The sequence below is a fragment of the Aspergillus lucknowensis genome, assembly GCF_044049455.1.
Source record: "Aspergillus lucknowensis strain CBS 449.75 chromosome Unknown BJX67scaffold_42, whole genome shotgun sequence".
NCBI lineage: Eukaryota > Fungi > Ascomycota > Eurotiomycetes > Eurotiales > Aspergillaceae > Aspergillus > Aspergillus lucknowensis.
Genome location: NW_027263586.1, coordinates 115031 through 128583, shown reverse-complemented (window position 1 = coordinate 128583; position 13553 = coordinate 115031). Strand labels below are relative to the sequence as shown.

The window sequence follows — 13553 nt, the reverse complement described above, 5'->3', positions numbered from 1 at the left end:
GAGGAAAAGGGGCAGAGAGCACGCGATAGACCACATGATCGTGCCAGGGCACCCTTCTGGTCGTTTGAACGCGGAAATGATGTAGTTGGAGGCTTCTCCAGAGTCTGCTCTCCTCGGAGTTATCATAGAGGTGAGAAAGGTTGAAGACGATGGGTTTCTCACTGCGGGGTGATTGAGCGATATTTGTACCTGCGAGAAGACTTGAGAGAGGGTTTGCGATGACCTGGAGAGTGAAGGAGGGAACGAAAAAGCAAGTTAATAAGGTACAACGATACGAACTCATCCCTTCACCGATGGTCCTTTAAGCGGCCGGCAACTGATTTGTGTGCGACAGACAACGCGACGCCTCGGAGGCCAGCCCGCAGCATCTCCTCCACACGTTCAGCTGGCGCGAGCGACAGCCTTGTTATTCTACGAAGCCCCTAGTGTACGGATTTGAGACTGTATCAATTCTGAAGGTCATCTGTGTTTTTTATATCCCTATCATCTGGGGATGCGATATCCCGGCCGATATCAGCCTCAAGCGCAGTCGGGGACTGGGTGGAGCTAACTTAACTCATTCCGTCGTAGTCAACAGCCCCCAAAGGTTTGGCTTTGTGCTCGCCTTCAGCCCAATTTTCTTTCTTTTCTTCTTTTTTTCCCATTCTCAATAATCAGTCCCAATGCCCACCCACCAGTGCAGTGGCTACGTTACCTTCAATGAAATTCACGACTCTGCCTTCTCGGAATGGCCCGACAACCTCCCCGGTTACATCTGCAAAGCACCCCCCGTGGGCCCTGAAAGCGCCCCGCGCCTCGCGCAATGCTGCTCAGGCACGGTCTACAACATTACCTCCCCTACAAGTCGCGACCATCCAGCGTACCCAGTTTCTTGCGCCACATTATGCCAGGTCGACCCCGCGTTCGACAAGTCAAACGACGACAACCCGTATGGGTGGTCCGACTTCTTCATGTGTCTGACTGACGGCGGCCAACCTGACCCAGGGAGTGTTGTTTGTGGCACTGTGACTGTGAAAGGGGAGCCTGCTCCGACATCGTTCTCGTCCACGCCGTCGGGAAGTTGGATGACAGATTGGACGAGCTACTGGACGTACGATGTTCATCCTGACGACCTGTTTCCGACGTTTTGGATTCCGATGTCTGACTATGTGCCGGAAGCCGAGGGGACGGGCACGGCCACGAGTAGTGATAACATTGTCTCTATGTCTACAACTCCAGGGCCTTCCGAGACCGGACAGAGCTCGACTTCACCTTCGGAGCCTCCATCAGCAAGCACGCCTACATCCTCGAGCGTCGACGCTACGGTAGCGACTCCGACTGGCGCGGCCTGTAGAAGCGTTTTTGCGCTTGGTAGGACTGCTGCGGCGCTTCTGGTGGTTTCTACCCTATGTGTAGGGTGGAGGCCCCTTTGAGGGATGGGCGACTTCGACTGTGTACATTTACCAAAAGAGCCCCAGCGCGATTACCCGGGCGGACTCCAGGAGTGTAAATACAGTGAAAATTGCTATTACACATGAGCACGACAGGCCCTCTGATACACTTGTTCTTTAATTTCGAAATTTTTATCTTGGTTGGCACTGAGGCGTGGCCTGGACGACGACCAGTGTTTCCCCCCCAGCCGCACTCGAATTTCCAATTCAGCACCGCCAGAGAAGTGAAGTACCTGCAGGGAATGCTCTGCAGGCGACGAGTGGTCAGAAACACATCATTCACTTCATGCGGAATTGAAGTTAGAAGTGCTGGCCCACGAGGCGTGAATATCGACCATCGTTCAGACGGAAGTGGCCGTCTCTTCACTTTCTCTTGTGTATAAATTCTCTCATCTCTTCTTGTTGACAATCACCCTCCTTCCTTCCCTCTTCCCACCTCTCGTCTCGCCTTCCTCCATTTTCTCTCTTCAATCTCAGCAAGCTCTTATTCCTGCCACATTCGAAACCCTGAACACAGCTCATCCGGATTCAATCGAACCATGTACCCCGTCTTCCCAGACTCGTTGTCAACTCCTCTCTCCCTCCTCTCCAAGACAGTCTCAAAGCCCATTGCTATTTTCTCCATCCTTCTCGCTCTTCCTCTTACCCTCCTTGCCATGACAATCTGGACGGCGATCCGTTGCTTCAGCTCCAAGGGAAAAGAGACCCCCGCAACCCCCAAACCAGTGAAATGGAGATCTCGCGCTTATCCTAATGACCTTGTAGGTCTCCTACCCTTTAGCCATTGACAATGCAGCATCATCTAAGCAACTAACCGCTCGCGTGCAGCTCGAGAACCACACTCCTCCCCCCAGGGGACCCGAAATTGACGAAGACGCTACCCCGACCCAGCCGTTCTACTCGCCACCTGACTCTGCTTCGACCCCAAAGAAAGAGATCTTGATTATCGAGAAAGGACCCCACGGGCCTAGGGTGTACGGCAGGAAGAAGAACCGCTATGCTTAGGCGTGGACCCGTGTTCGGTGGATTCGAATTGCGACTTTACATTTGGATCGGATAGCTTACGCTGATGGTGATATCTGTTGGTTTCGTTAAAGGATTTTTGTTTGGTCGGTTCGGTATGATGGGAGTAACACAGCCCGGTTCTGGCGCATGGTGAGATGCGATACAGGACTGCGGACCGTTGCACCCAGTACCACTTAGGGGGTGATTCACCAAGCCTACTGCGTTTACAAGTTGTCGAATATGGGACACCCACTCCATTGAATAGAGAAAAAGGCTTTCATACGTAGTCCACCGTCTTTACCCCCAATTCCCGAAACATTCCGTCCAAAACCTCAACCCCAAGATATCCTGGACGTGATGCTTCATATGAAAGAGCTACTGCACATCTTCTCCGGAACCGGGCCTCAGTCACGAGCCGATCGAAGCTCCCAAATCCAACCAAACAAGAAAAAAAAAAAAAGGATTCCGAAGGACGTTGGCGTAGTTCATCCAACATGGTTGCGCAGTGATCGGCTGCGGCTGAAAGTCTCAACGAACCATGCGAGGCGAACGCTGTTGAGCCTGAGTTAGAGATGATATCAGACTGCTACTATACACACCGATGCATTGATCACAGCAAACCAAAACCCACGAGCGGCGATGGACGATCCAGATTAGTCTGTCTGCCCTAAAAACCGGGCAATTTCGGTCCAAAACTAGGGATTGTTTACTATGGAGGTCAGGACGCCAGTTAACCAGCCATGGTCAGGGGTCAAAGGGAGATCAATTGGCATCGTCTGCAAGGTCTCTGCCGAAGGTTCGCCTGCGCCTCTGTCTGGGAGAGCAGATGCATCCGCGCCGAGGTTGGTCGCCCAACTAATTCGCACAGGACGATACATCTTTGCAAGCTGCGAGATAATGTCGCTATTGGGCTCGTCATCTAATGCAGCCAACGCGGCTGCTTGACTCATGTTCTGAATTACTGTATCCAGGGTTGACAGAACGTCAATCTTTTGTCGAACGGTGCTGGTATCCCAGGACGGGTCTTCAAGCGTGGACATCTGATACAGGATCAAGAGATTATGCTCCAATTGAGCAAATATGGAGAACGGAAAGCCGATATACTCCGCTGGTGGAATTGTCAGGAACAGGTCAAACCATGCTTTCGTGGCTTCCAGGCACGCGTGTAGATGTTCCAGCTGCTGGAAGTTCAGGCTTCTTGAATCAAGGGGGTTCTTAGTGAGGGTCGTCGCTTCGTTGAGTATCAGGGCCGTGTAATGATGATGGAGTAGTAGAATTCCTAATCATATTAGCAGAACTCTTCTGTCAGGTTATCGAGATCGCCCCTACTATAACTTTGTGAATCAGGCGCGAGACGAGGTTGTCCGCTTTGTAGTTGAGCGTGCATAGAACGAAGGTAGAATGCTGGCAGCGCATGAGTCGAGTTCAGAGTAGCAGCCAAGGGTCCCGAATTCAGTTCTTGTGTAACCAACTGCAGTCGGACCTGCTGAGCTAGGATCTCGTCGTTGAGGCATTCTTGCTGCTCTTCAAGGGTTTCAAGGCATTCATCCATGAACGGTGTCCAGCGAAGAGCATCTGTTATTTGCATGGATGTGGAAATACTATACAATTAATACCATAGCACACAGGACACTGTATGTCAAGACTCACATTGACGTAATAAGAAAGCACGCCAGGACTGCTCTTCGCACCTCCATCGTTGTACTGGAAGGTAGTGACGATTCCTCTTCGTTGGTATGAACGTATAGTGCTATAATCTTTGACCTTGCTGAAGGATTTTGGATACCCAGCCCGTAAACCGCAGCATGGGCAAGCTGGGTGAACACAGGAACATTGGCTTTGTTGTACACCTGCTGGTTCGACCTGGGAAATCGTTACTTGGCAAACCGATCTTTGGAACTTGACGAGTCTGTAAACGCACCATCCCAGGTATATCAAAAGCCCGAGCAGAATGTCGATATCTGTATTGGCCGAGGTGTGAATCATCCGCTGCGCGACAATTGTCTTGATATTATCATAGAGTGCGCGCCGCTGTGCCGCCAACTTACATGTCGCGGCCATGATGCAGAGCCAGGTAAACGGTCGTTCTTGCCGTAATTGCTCTGCAGTCGTATCAGGTGGTATATGTACACAGGGGAAGTATGGGAGGAATTGCGTTTGGAACAGGGTAAGGTACTCCTCGGCTTGGAGTGCTGTTGGCTCGGCCTGGGAGAGTGACACCGATTCCTGGCCGCTTCCATCCGCAGTACTCGTTTCGAGTGGCCGTATCTCGTTTGTGTCCCGTGAAATGCCGAGAGTGGCATCCAGCGAGCCCGCGGGCGAGACGGTGCTGCGCGTCAGAAGTTGCAGGGGTTGTCCCTGCTGTTCCGGCGCCAGATTAGTACCCGGGAATTGTACCCCAGCTTGAAGGAGCGTAGCTAATTTTTCCAGCTTCTCTTCCAGTCGAACATCGGCCGCGGCGGGAGATTTCCGTGTCAACCGACGTTTAGGGGGCCTTATTTGGCGGCATTCTTTGCCCAATCGTTGGCACCTGGGGATCTCAGCTGGAGAAATGAATCGTGGCTAGACCACGAGGGCACACCTCTGACATTGCCCGCCATCCTTTGGATAGATGCACTTGCATTTCATCTGCGCGCAGTTGGAACACGACTGGCCGTATGGGGCTCGATACGTGGCGAGGCTACTCTCTGTCGCGCCGGGCGTCATCCTCTCGAGGCTCGAACGTAGAGTCCAATGACAATACAAACATAATCAGGATCACACGATCTAGGATAAAAACCAGACAGAAATCCAGAGGGCCTGAAGAAGACAGTGCAACAGAGGGATTGAAGCAAAGAAATCACACCCAACACAGCCCCTACACCCCAACCTTATCTCCAGGCTTAAACCCGCGCCCAGCCAGAATCGGAAAGGCGCAGCAGCCAGCTGCACCTGGGCAGCCAAGAACGTTCAATCAGCTTCAGTTCCTTGGTCGTGGACAGGGGGCGTCGAAATGGACGCCGAGATGGGTTAGTAGACCCCATCGATCTCGCAATCCGCCGATCGGGTCATCACGAACCTGAATGTGATACCCGAAGGGTATTCCGTATGTTGGGTTGCCAGCAATTTACGAGATCAGGTTTAGCATTTGTAGAGGCTCTTTACTGAATATATGTATGTTATAGGCTGAAGCCCAGGTATATGGACTTTGCTTGCAGCCTCGTATAATAAGCATATCTTATCAAGATGCTAGGCTAGGGCCTTGGGGCCCATCGGGTATAACGGCGTGCCTTGTATAATTGCCTTTCGTGGTTCTTTAACAAAGCCTCCTTGTTTCTCAAGCACAGCTAGCGAGTGCCTAGTTAGCCATCCCTAACATCTAATTACCAAGTAGGTTAGTTTTACAGATTTGCTTGTTCTCCCTTCCAAAACTTGATTGCAAAATCTCTAATAAAACATATAACACGTACAATACCTGAAGACCCCCTTACTCCTCGTCTAACATTCCAGGATTGATCGACAGAACCTTGAGCTGCCTGACATGGAAAGTGCAGAGGTTAACATTCAAGTTCAACTGGGAAGGACTACTAGTATTCGTAACAATAGGACCCCGTGGATTTTCGACTTTTCACTTGGTAGGCTTGTTCCTCTTGCCACAGTACATAGTAGAATCCAGAAATAATTAGGACTTGAGCATGGTCCGATTGCTGCCCTATAATATGCATACAGCGTGATGATAAGGAAGGGTTATAAAGCATTGTTGAATCTCTTGTAATCTTTATTATTATCCCGTAACCCTACACCCAGTCTCCTGGTTAGATTGTGATGACAACTTTCATGGTGCCATGCTCTGATGCAGCCCTGACCACTGTATAGGCTTGTTCAATCTCATCAAGTGAAAAGTCTGCAATGTTAGCCCCTATATCTGCACTTGTTTTCTCAGGGTACGTACTGTGAGACACCAAAGATTCAGGCCGAAGAATACCAGCCTTCGCCATCTCCAGCAATTCCGGGGTACTGACAGTGTCGACCAGTCCTGTCTTGAGGCCTGTGAGGTGTAAGACAGCAGATTGGGAAGCCATGCATAAAAAAATTCGAATCCAGCCTGAGGGAACATACAAATATTACGATTCCACAATTTCTCAAGGTGCAGATCACACTTGCTTCCATAAACACCGAGCGTAGCTATTGTTCCGCCAGCAGCAACTAGAGCCTGCGAAATCTCAAAAGCTTGCTTGGAGCCCACTGCTTCAATCACCACATCGAACCCTCGATCCCCTGTTAATGCGTTGCTCCTTTCAGTAAGCTCACCTATCCCGTCCAGAGTACTCAGGGTATGGTCGGCCCCAGCAGCCTTCGCAGCATCAAGCCTGGATTTCCCTCGCCCAATAACAACAACCAATGCGGGCCCGAAAAGGCTCTTCAGCATACTCAGAGCAGCCAGTCCAATTGGCCCAGGACCAATGATTGCAACTCGCGACCCGGGCCGAATCTGTCCGTTGCGAATCCCGCATTCGTACGCGGTTGGGAATACGTCGGACAACAGGACCGAAGCCTTGCGGTCGATGGTGTCCGGTAGCAGGTGCAAAGAGAACGATGCATGAGGGACTCTAACATATTCTGCCTGGGTCCCGTCGATTTTATTTCCGAGAGTGAACCCACCTGATAGACAATTGGAGGGCATCCCTTTGCGACAGTGTAGACAATAGCCGCAGGATGTAATGCAGGAGATCAGAACAAGCTGGTCAGGGTAGAAGTTGGTCACGCCTGATCCGATGGCCTCGATGATCCCGACTCCTTCGTGACCGAGGATGCAGTCCGGGTTGCAAGGAATCTCATTCTGAAGGAGGTGTATATCAGTGCCACAGATGGTTGTATGAGTCACTTTGACAATAGCATCAGTGGGATCCTGGATGGACGGTTTGGGACGTTCTTCGAGGGCAAGGCAATTAGGCCCTTGGTACACCAGAGCTTTCATTGCTGGCTTTGGACTTCACAAAAAGGTTGAGCTTGAAATATATGGAGAGTAAAGGACCCTTCTATTATTCCTTCGAGACAAGGGTGAATGGAATACGGGTTGGGTTTTTCTGGCCTCTTATACCTGTGAGGCGTCGGAATCCTGGCGTCAGTATTCAACCTTGGAACCAACAGGGTATCACCCTGGATGGGAGGAAGAGGCGACTAGCGGAACTCACGTCACACAAACCACCTAAGTAGGTCGTTAGGTAGTCATCTCGAGACTCACGAGACTTGATTCTGCAGAGAGGAAACAAGTGTCCAAGATAACATGCAAGGAGTATCAATGACCCCACCCAGCGAGCGTGGAGGTTGGCCACTCCGATCAGCAGACAGTCGTGGTGGTGTGGCGTTTCATTGACTACGCGCGGTGGATGAACTACGAGAAGTCCATGCAGCGACTGGCATATCTACTCTCGGCCATGGACAGAACCACCTTCCATACCCTGCCTAGCTTGGGATTTGTGTCATGTCAAGAGGCTAGTTGAATTGGTCTTGCTTACGACGTCGCGTATTCAGACGCAGATACGGGCATTGCGTTGCGCCATATAACCCTCTACGACCTTCTGGCTACATGACAAGTTCGTTTCTCTCTCTAGGAGATTCGAGCTGGCTATCATGCTGGCCAAGACATTGTTTTACCTACATACTGCGGGATGGCTACATAAAGGCATTCGCTCAGAGAGTAGCTTCTTCTTCTTCTCAACGGCTGTGGGAAGTTATAATGACACGATTGTGTCCAAGGCCTAGCTTGTCGACTTTGAGTATTCCCGACCTGACTCGCAAAGGGGAGCCTTGCTGACGGAGGCTCCAACTGGGTCTCTGCTAACAAGCGCGCGAGGATTCAGCCAGGAAACATATGCAAAAAGGTTCAATATGTATAGCCTTGGTTGCCTGCTGATTGAACTGGCGCTATGGAGGCGTCTCCCTCATATTATCGGCCTGAGCTACTCGCATGAGAGGGAAGGGTTACTCAATGCCGAAGGACGCCTACTGAAGGTAGTGGATGTACCATCGTTCCTGGACTTTGGTTCAACTACCACCCTACAGGGTCTTGTATCCTTTCATGCCGGAGATGTTTTCTGAAGCACAGTTGCAACGTGCTTTCCTACTCGCCCATTGGTGACGAGTCAAACCTCCAGCTTCAGAAGGTCATACTGGACAAACTGCACGGTGTACGCCAAGTTCAATCACCGGAGTTAGAAGACACAAATGAAAATATATTTACATGCTCTCCTCAGTTATGGTAGCAGTAGATGGTAAAGAAGAAGTCCAGCCTGAACTCAATCGGAGGACACTCGAGCACTTCCTGTTCTGCCTTGTCGGTAACTTCGCATTCCATCTCGTCCTGACCGTCGCAGCTCAGAATGCCTGGTCCACTACCATCACTCTTGTACACGCAGCGCGCTGCATCTCCCTTGGTCATTTCCCACTCGCCGTCAGGCCACGGCGGGTTCTCCAGGTCATCCTCATCCCCAGGAGCTTCACAAGGCCCGCCGCAGTCGCCAGCATCGTTTTCTTCCTCGCAGACGTGGATTGTCCCTCCGTCATGGGCACGATCGATGAACCACCATCCCATGCTGTTGTTAATCTTGTCGATGAAGTTGACGTAGTAGATTTCCAAGCTTCGCGTTGGTTCACCGTCACCGACGTCTCCCTCATCTGGGTCCCAAGCCGGGCCAGGATACTCCCCAGTCCTGATATCAGGCTCTTCATCATCTCTTGGCAGTCTCTCATCCGGTGCATCCACGTCTATGTCGGGGAACGGGCACGACAATTCACCATCATCCTCGTCTTCATCGTCGTCATCATCGTCATCGTCATCCGGGTTATCGGGGTCATCGAGGTCATCAGGATCCTCGGGGTCATCTGGGTCATCGGGGTTGACGGGAGGGGGATCCAGGTTATCTGGATCCTCTGGATCATCGGGTCGGCCGGATCAATATCGGGATCAGTCTTGTCAGGATCCAATGGATCTTGTCAATCATCATCTATCGGATAGGGAAGTAGTGGAACACAAGGCTTGTTGTTCGTACCACCACAGTCCTCGCACACTTCACCACAGCCCGAAGTGCACTTTGGCCCTGGGGGTCCGTCGGTGATGGTAACGCTGGGGAATGGACCGCCATACAAGTGGTTATCATCATCGTCGCCGTCATCATCGTCATCCTCTTCCAGGATATCAGTGGGATAAGGATACGGAGTGATAGTCCGAGTGACGGGTGAATGTGTAACTCCTGAAGAGGACTCCGGATTTGGGTCGTTTGTAATTGTGACCGGAGGTGGCCTGACGAGTGGAATCGGGCTGAAGCTGAAGCGATCTCCTGATGTCAATGTCTCTGGCCAGAACGAGATGCTCTAGGAAAAATTAAGAATATTAGGATGGATTAAAGATAAAGATAATTGTGTCGTAGTATAGGTACTACGTAAGGAAGATCTATACCTTCTTCCGCATCTCCACGACTCCGAGGCCGCGATCGTCAGGAAACGCATAGAAAGTGACCTGCAACCCAGCCAACTCGACCAACTCATTCCACTCCTCCACACTCCTCTCCCGCCCTCCATACAGCACAACCATAGCAGCATGCGACCCTGGAACCGCCGCCTTGCGCCTCTCATGGACCAACACCCTAGAATACGGCGCCATAGCCTCAGATAACTTGCGCAGCAATCGCACAGCATCTAGATCGGGAAGATTATGGAAAACACCCGCCAGATGGTACACAAGCGCCCCCTCAACCGGCTGCGGGCTGTTCTTCGCATTGTAATCCCACACGACAAGGGAAAGACCCGGGATTGCCGTAATATCCGGGTTACACTCCTCCACGATAAGGTCCTTCTCTTCCAACCCCGGAATCGCTTCCTTAACCTGCAGCATCATGTCTCCGCGCCCGCCACCAACGTCAACCATTGTCACCGGCTGTCCCTGACCTCGTGCTTCCTCGACCACAGACGCAAGGTCATATCCAAGGAGCGTCAGCCGCTCCGGCATTGTCCGCTCATTCCCGAGCTTCCCCTGCATGAACGTGTTGAAACTTGCGATCCGGCCCTCCTCCGCCATGATGTCGTACGTATGCATCTGTGCGAGACGGTCGTTTCCCATGGCCCGGTACGCAAATTGCATGGGTGTGTCGAGTCCGGCGAAGGGGTATTCGAAGTCGGAGGCTTGGAGTTTCCGCATGAGGAAAGCGGATGAGAAGAGGATTTCGGTTGCACTGAGACCCTTAGCCGAAAAAATAAGCCCCACAATGTCAGGATGGCTTTCTTACAAGTGGAGGACGCCGTGGAGGGCAGATGGTGTTCGTGCGAGATGGCGCGTTGTGTCGTTTGCCTTGTACCGGTTGCCATCGACAAGCTCTACCCATGAGAGGGCAGTCATTGCAAACAGGGTGTCGTCTGCCAACACCTCTCAGTCGCCAATTGCGCGGAACTGGCGTTTTGGAAGAGGGAACCTACCGAGTAACTTCGGCGCTATATCGTGTCATCGCGTCAGCGCGGCTTTTAAAAGGGCCCAGAACGGAAGCTCACACGCCGTGGTTTGACGCCCACAGAATTTCTCCGGGAAGGCGTCTAGCAGTTCTTGTCCTTTAACCGGCCTGTCAAGCTCGACGAGGGCGTCGAATAGGCAAAAGTGGATTGCCACCGGGACGAAGCCGAGCGGGGCGACCTAGAACGTCGTCAGGACAGGAATGGAGGCGAAATGTACAAGTTCAGCTCACCGATGTTGCCGCATTCCAAATAATATCTATAGTGTTTGTTGGCATGATTGCAGTAAAGTTATCGAGATGACAGAGCTCTCCGGCCGGGCGGGGGGGCGCGGACTCGGCTTCTTATAACTAGTATTGTGTTACCCGACGCATGCCCCGGGTCGTGCCATTGGGCTAATAACGTGAGTGGACACTGGTTGCTTCCCTTTACACCTTTGGTGTTTGCCAGAGTATCGGAGGAAATTTTACTGGATACTAGGAGAGTGCTAGTATGTCGTGACACTCCCGCTGCAGCTTCATTGGGGGCCACGGTTACACAGCAGGAACACTTCCACACAATCCCACCCGTTCATGCGCTGCGGTCACAAAAGCTCAATAATTCGAGGCAAACAGGAGACACAGAAGCCATTCTGTGTAACTCGATGTCAAGTCGCGGGCAGTGCTGGATGTGCCACCATCGGATCGACCTTTGCCGAACCATCGAGCCACAACCTGATGGAGAGCCAACAAAGCCCAACCAGTACGAATCTCAACAAAATTTTGGCTTAAGCGTCGAAGTTGCATAATGCGGCTCTATACCTTGCCCAAGGACCGTCACCGGAGTATATAAAGGGCGTCGCTAATAGTTTGCGGCCCCAATCACCCAAAAAGAGAGCCCGAGCCCTAACGTCATATTCAAGAGAGCCGAGCCTACCACATCCAACTTCACCATATACACCGACAACAGTCCATTGGAGACGAGGGTCTCCATTTCCAGGGCAAGGACCTCCCCATCCAATCCGGCAAGCAGGAGGAAGAGTATGGCGGTCGGATGAATGGCTGCCCCAGTCAACAGGATCGGCGGTTGTGTTTATCAGCCTCTCCAAGTTCGGAGCCAAGGTAAGAGAAAGTCCGAACGTCTTCGTCACAGCCGCCCAGCAATCGGAGTTAGGGATTAGTGACTAAATGCTGATCATTAATGCTGGAAGGCACTGAGTGGCAGAGCCCTGAAAATTTCCAAGATAGAGACCTATCGTTGGCTGAAAGCCAGGTCGGCGCCCTCTCCCGAGGACAACGACAACCAGACGGCCAGCTCATTCAATAATACGGCTCTTCTCCACCGTCTTGCACATTTCTTGCGCCTATCTTGCGCATTTGGCGCTCTTGCTCATGGATTTTCGCCGGAAAAACCCCCTTTGTCGACTAGCTTCCCTCCTCCCAGCCAAGATCCATGGTATACTGCTCCGGAAGGGTACGAAGATGCTGCCCCAGGGACGATTCTCCGGGTTCGTCCAACGTCAGAGAGCCTCGCCGCAGCCGCAGGAACGAACGCCTCTTCAGTCTATAATATTCTGTACCGAACAACGGACACCTTTGGCGACCCATCTTTCGCTGTGACGACATTGTTTGTACCCTCGAACCCAGCTAGGGACGGCAGAACCCGGCTCCTTTCGTACCATGTTCCGTACAACACAGTAAATCTTGATTACAGTCCCAGCTACACTCTGGAGACTGATTTCAACGCTACGTTCGTGGACATTAGGCCCTCTCTCGGACTGGGGTGGTTCGTCAGCGTCCCTGACTTCGAGGGCCATGACACCTCGTTATCTGTGTCCGTCGAGAATGGTTATGTGACCCTTGATTCGCTTCGCGCAGTTCTCAGGGCAGGAAATGGTCTAGAGAAGGAGCGAACGCGAATAGCCCTATGGGGCTTCTCGGGTGGTTCAACCCCAAGCGACTTCGCAGCCGAGTTATTGCCATATTACGCGCCCGAAATTAAGATCTCCGGTATGGCCATAGGAGGCGTCGTAGTGAACCTGACACATTCTCTTGAAACTACGACCAGGGGGCCGTATGCAGGCCTCGCGCCGCTCATTACCCTTGTCTGGCGACCAAGTACCGGGAGGTGCAAGCCTATCTCGAAGCGAATCTCAAGTCATCAGGTCCATACAACATGACGACATTCCGCTCTGCTGCTAAAATGAGAACTTTTGAGGCCTACGCTGCGTTTGCCAACCAAACAATCGGGAACTACTTTGTGACCGGCGATGACTGGCTCTACGCGCCGGAGCTCAAACAAGCCATCGAGTATAACTGGCAGATGGGCAGCGTGTCTACCCCGAGAACCGCGATCTTCGTGTACAAAGCTATCCACGACGGAGTTAGTCCGGTTGAAGACACTGATAGGGTAGTTCAGAGGTACTGTGTGGAGGGTGCAAATATCCTGTATGAGCGCAATGTCGTTGGGGGTCACGAGGATGAGTATATCAATGGCAATGCGCGCGCGTGGGCCTGGCTGGTGAGTGTCCTTGAGGGGAGGTATGAGGAGACTTATAACCCAGTTGAGTGCACAATTCGTAATGTTAGCGTCAACACCAGAAATCCATAGGAATTAAGCTGTACCTTCGAAAGTATCCATAGTGAGTTGATATCAACA

At 51.9% G+C, this 13553-nt stretch overlaps 6 protein-coding genes across 6 annotated transcripts; 3 read left to right on the top strand and 3 right to left on the bottom strand.

Annotated features, from left to right (window-relative positions):
- The first annotated feature begins 492 nt into the window (after positions 1–492).
- Positions 493–1691, top strand: BJX67DRAFT_225250 (uncharacterized protein). Its single transcript, XM_071025813.1, has one exon. It carries the CDS (start codon positions 663–665, stop codon positions 1410–1412), a length of 750 nt encoding a protein of 249 aa, XP_070883241.1. The 5' UTR covers positions 493–662; the 3' UTR covers positions 1413–1691.
- Positions 1692–2875: 1184 nt separating this feature from the next.
- BJX67DRAFT_361662 (Zn(II)2Cys6 transcription factor domain-containing protein) lies at positions 2876–5240 on the bottom strand. The gene is made up of 5 exons (XM_071029904.1): positions 5017–5240; positions 4357–4965; positions 4086–4298; positions 3765–4036; positions 2876–3714 (listed from the first exon to the last, which is right to left on the bottom strand). Exons 1-5 carry the CDS (start codon positions 5139–5141, stop codon positions 3131–3133), a joined length of 1803 nt encoding a protein of 600 aa, XP_070883240.1. The 5' UTR covers positions 5142–5240; the 3' UTR covers positions 2876–3130.
- An 809-nt stretch (positions 5241–6049) lies between these two features.
- On the bottom strand, positions 6050–7754 carry BJX67DRAFT_361658 (putative zinc-containing alcohol dehydrogenase). The gene is made up of 4 exons (XM_071029903.1): positions 7610–7754; positions 6534–7515; positions 6367–6462; positions 6050–6318 (listed from the first exon to the last, which is right to left on the bottom strand). Exons 2-4 carry the CDS (start codon positions 7390–7392, stop codon positions 6230–6232), a joined length of 1044 nt encoding a protein of 347 aa, XP_070883239.1. The 5' UTR covers positions 7393–7515; positions 7610–7754; the 3' UTR covers positions 6050–6229.
- Positions 7755–8589: 835 nt separating this feature from the next.
- BJX67DRAFT_361655 (uncharacterized protein) lies at positions 8590–9676 on the top strand. Its single transcript, XM_071029902.1, has one exon. The coding sequence runs from the start codon at positions 8659–8661 to the stop codon at positions 9430–9432; it is 774 nt and encodes a 257-aa protein (XP_070883238.1). The 5' UTR covers positions 8590–8658; the 3' UTR covers positions 9433–9676.
- Positions 9677–9867: 191 nt separating this feature from the next.
- On the bottom strand, positions 9868–11194 carry BJX67DRAFT_373972 (uncharacterized protein; the record flags this gene model as incomplete). The annotated part of the gene is made up of 4 exons (XM_071031477.1): positions 9868–10645; positions 10700–10826; positions 10959–11097; positions 11150–11194. 4 exons carry the CDS (start codon positions 11192–11194, stop codon positions 9868–9870), a joined length of 1089 nt encoding a protein of 362 aa, XP_070883237.1.
- A 754-nt stretch (positions 11195–11948) lies between these two features.
- Positions 11949–13505, top strand: BJX67DRAFT_373971 (secretory lipase-domain-containing protein; the record flags this gene model as incomplete). Its single annotated transcript, XM_071031476.1, has 3 exons — positions 11949–12016; positions 12339–12927; positions 13014–13505. 3 exons carry the CDS (start codon positions 11949–11951, stop codon positions 13503–13505), a joined length of 1149 nt encoding a protein of 382 aa, XP_070883236.1.
- Positions 13506–13553: the final 48 nt, after the last annotated feature.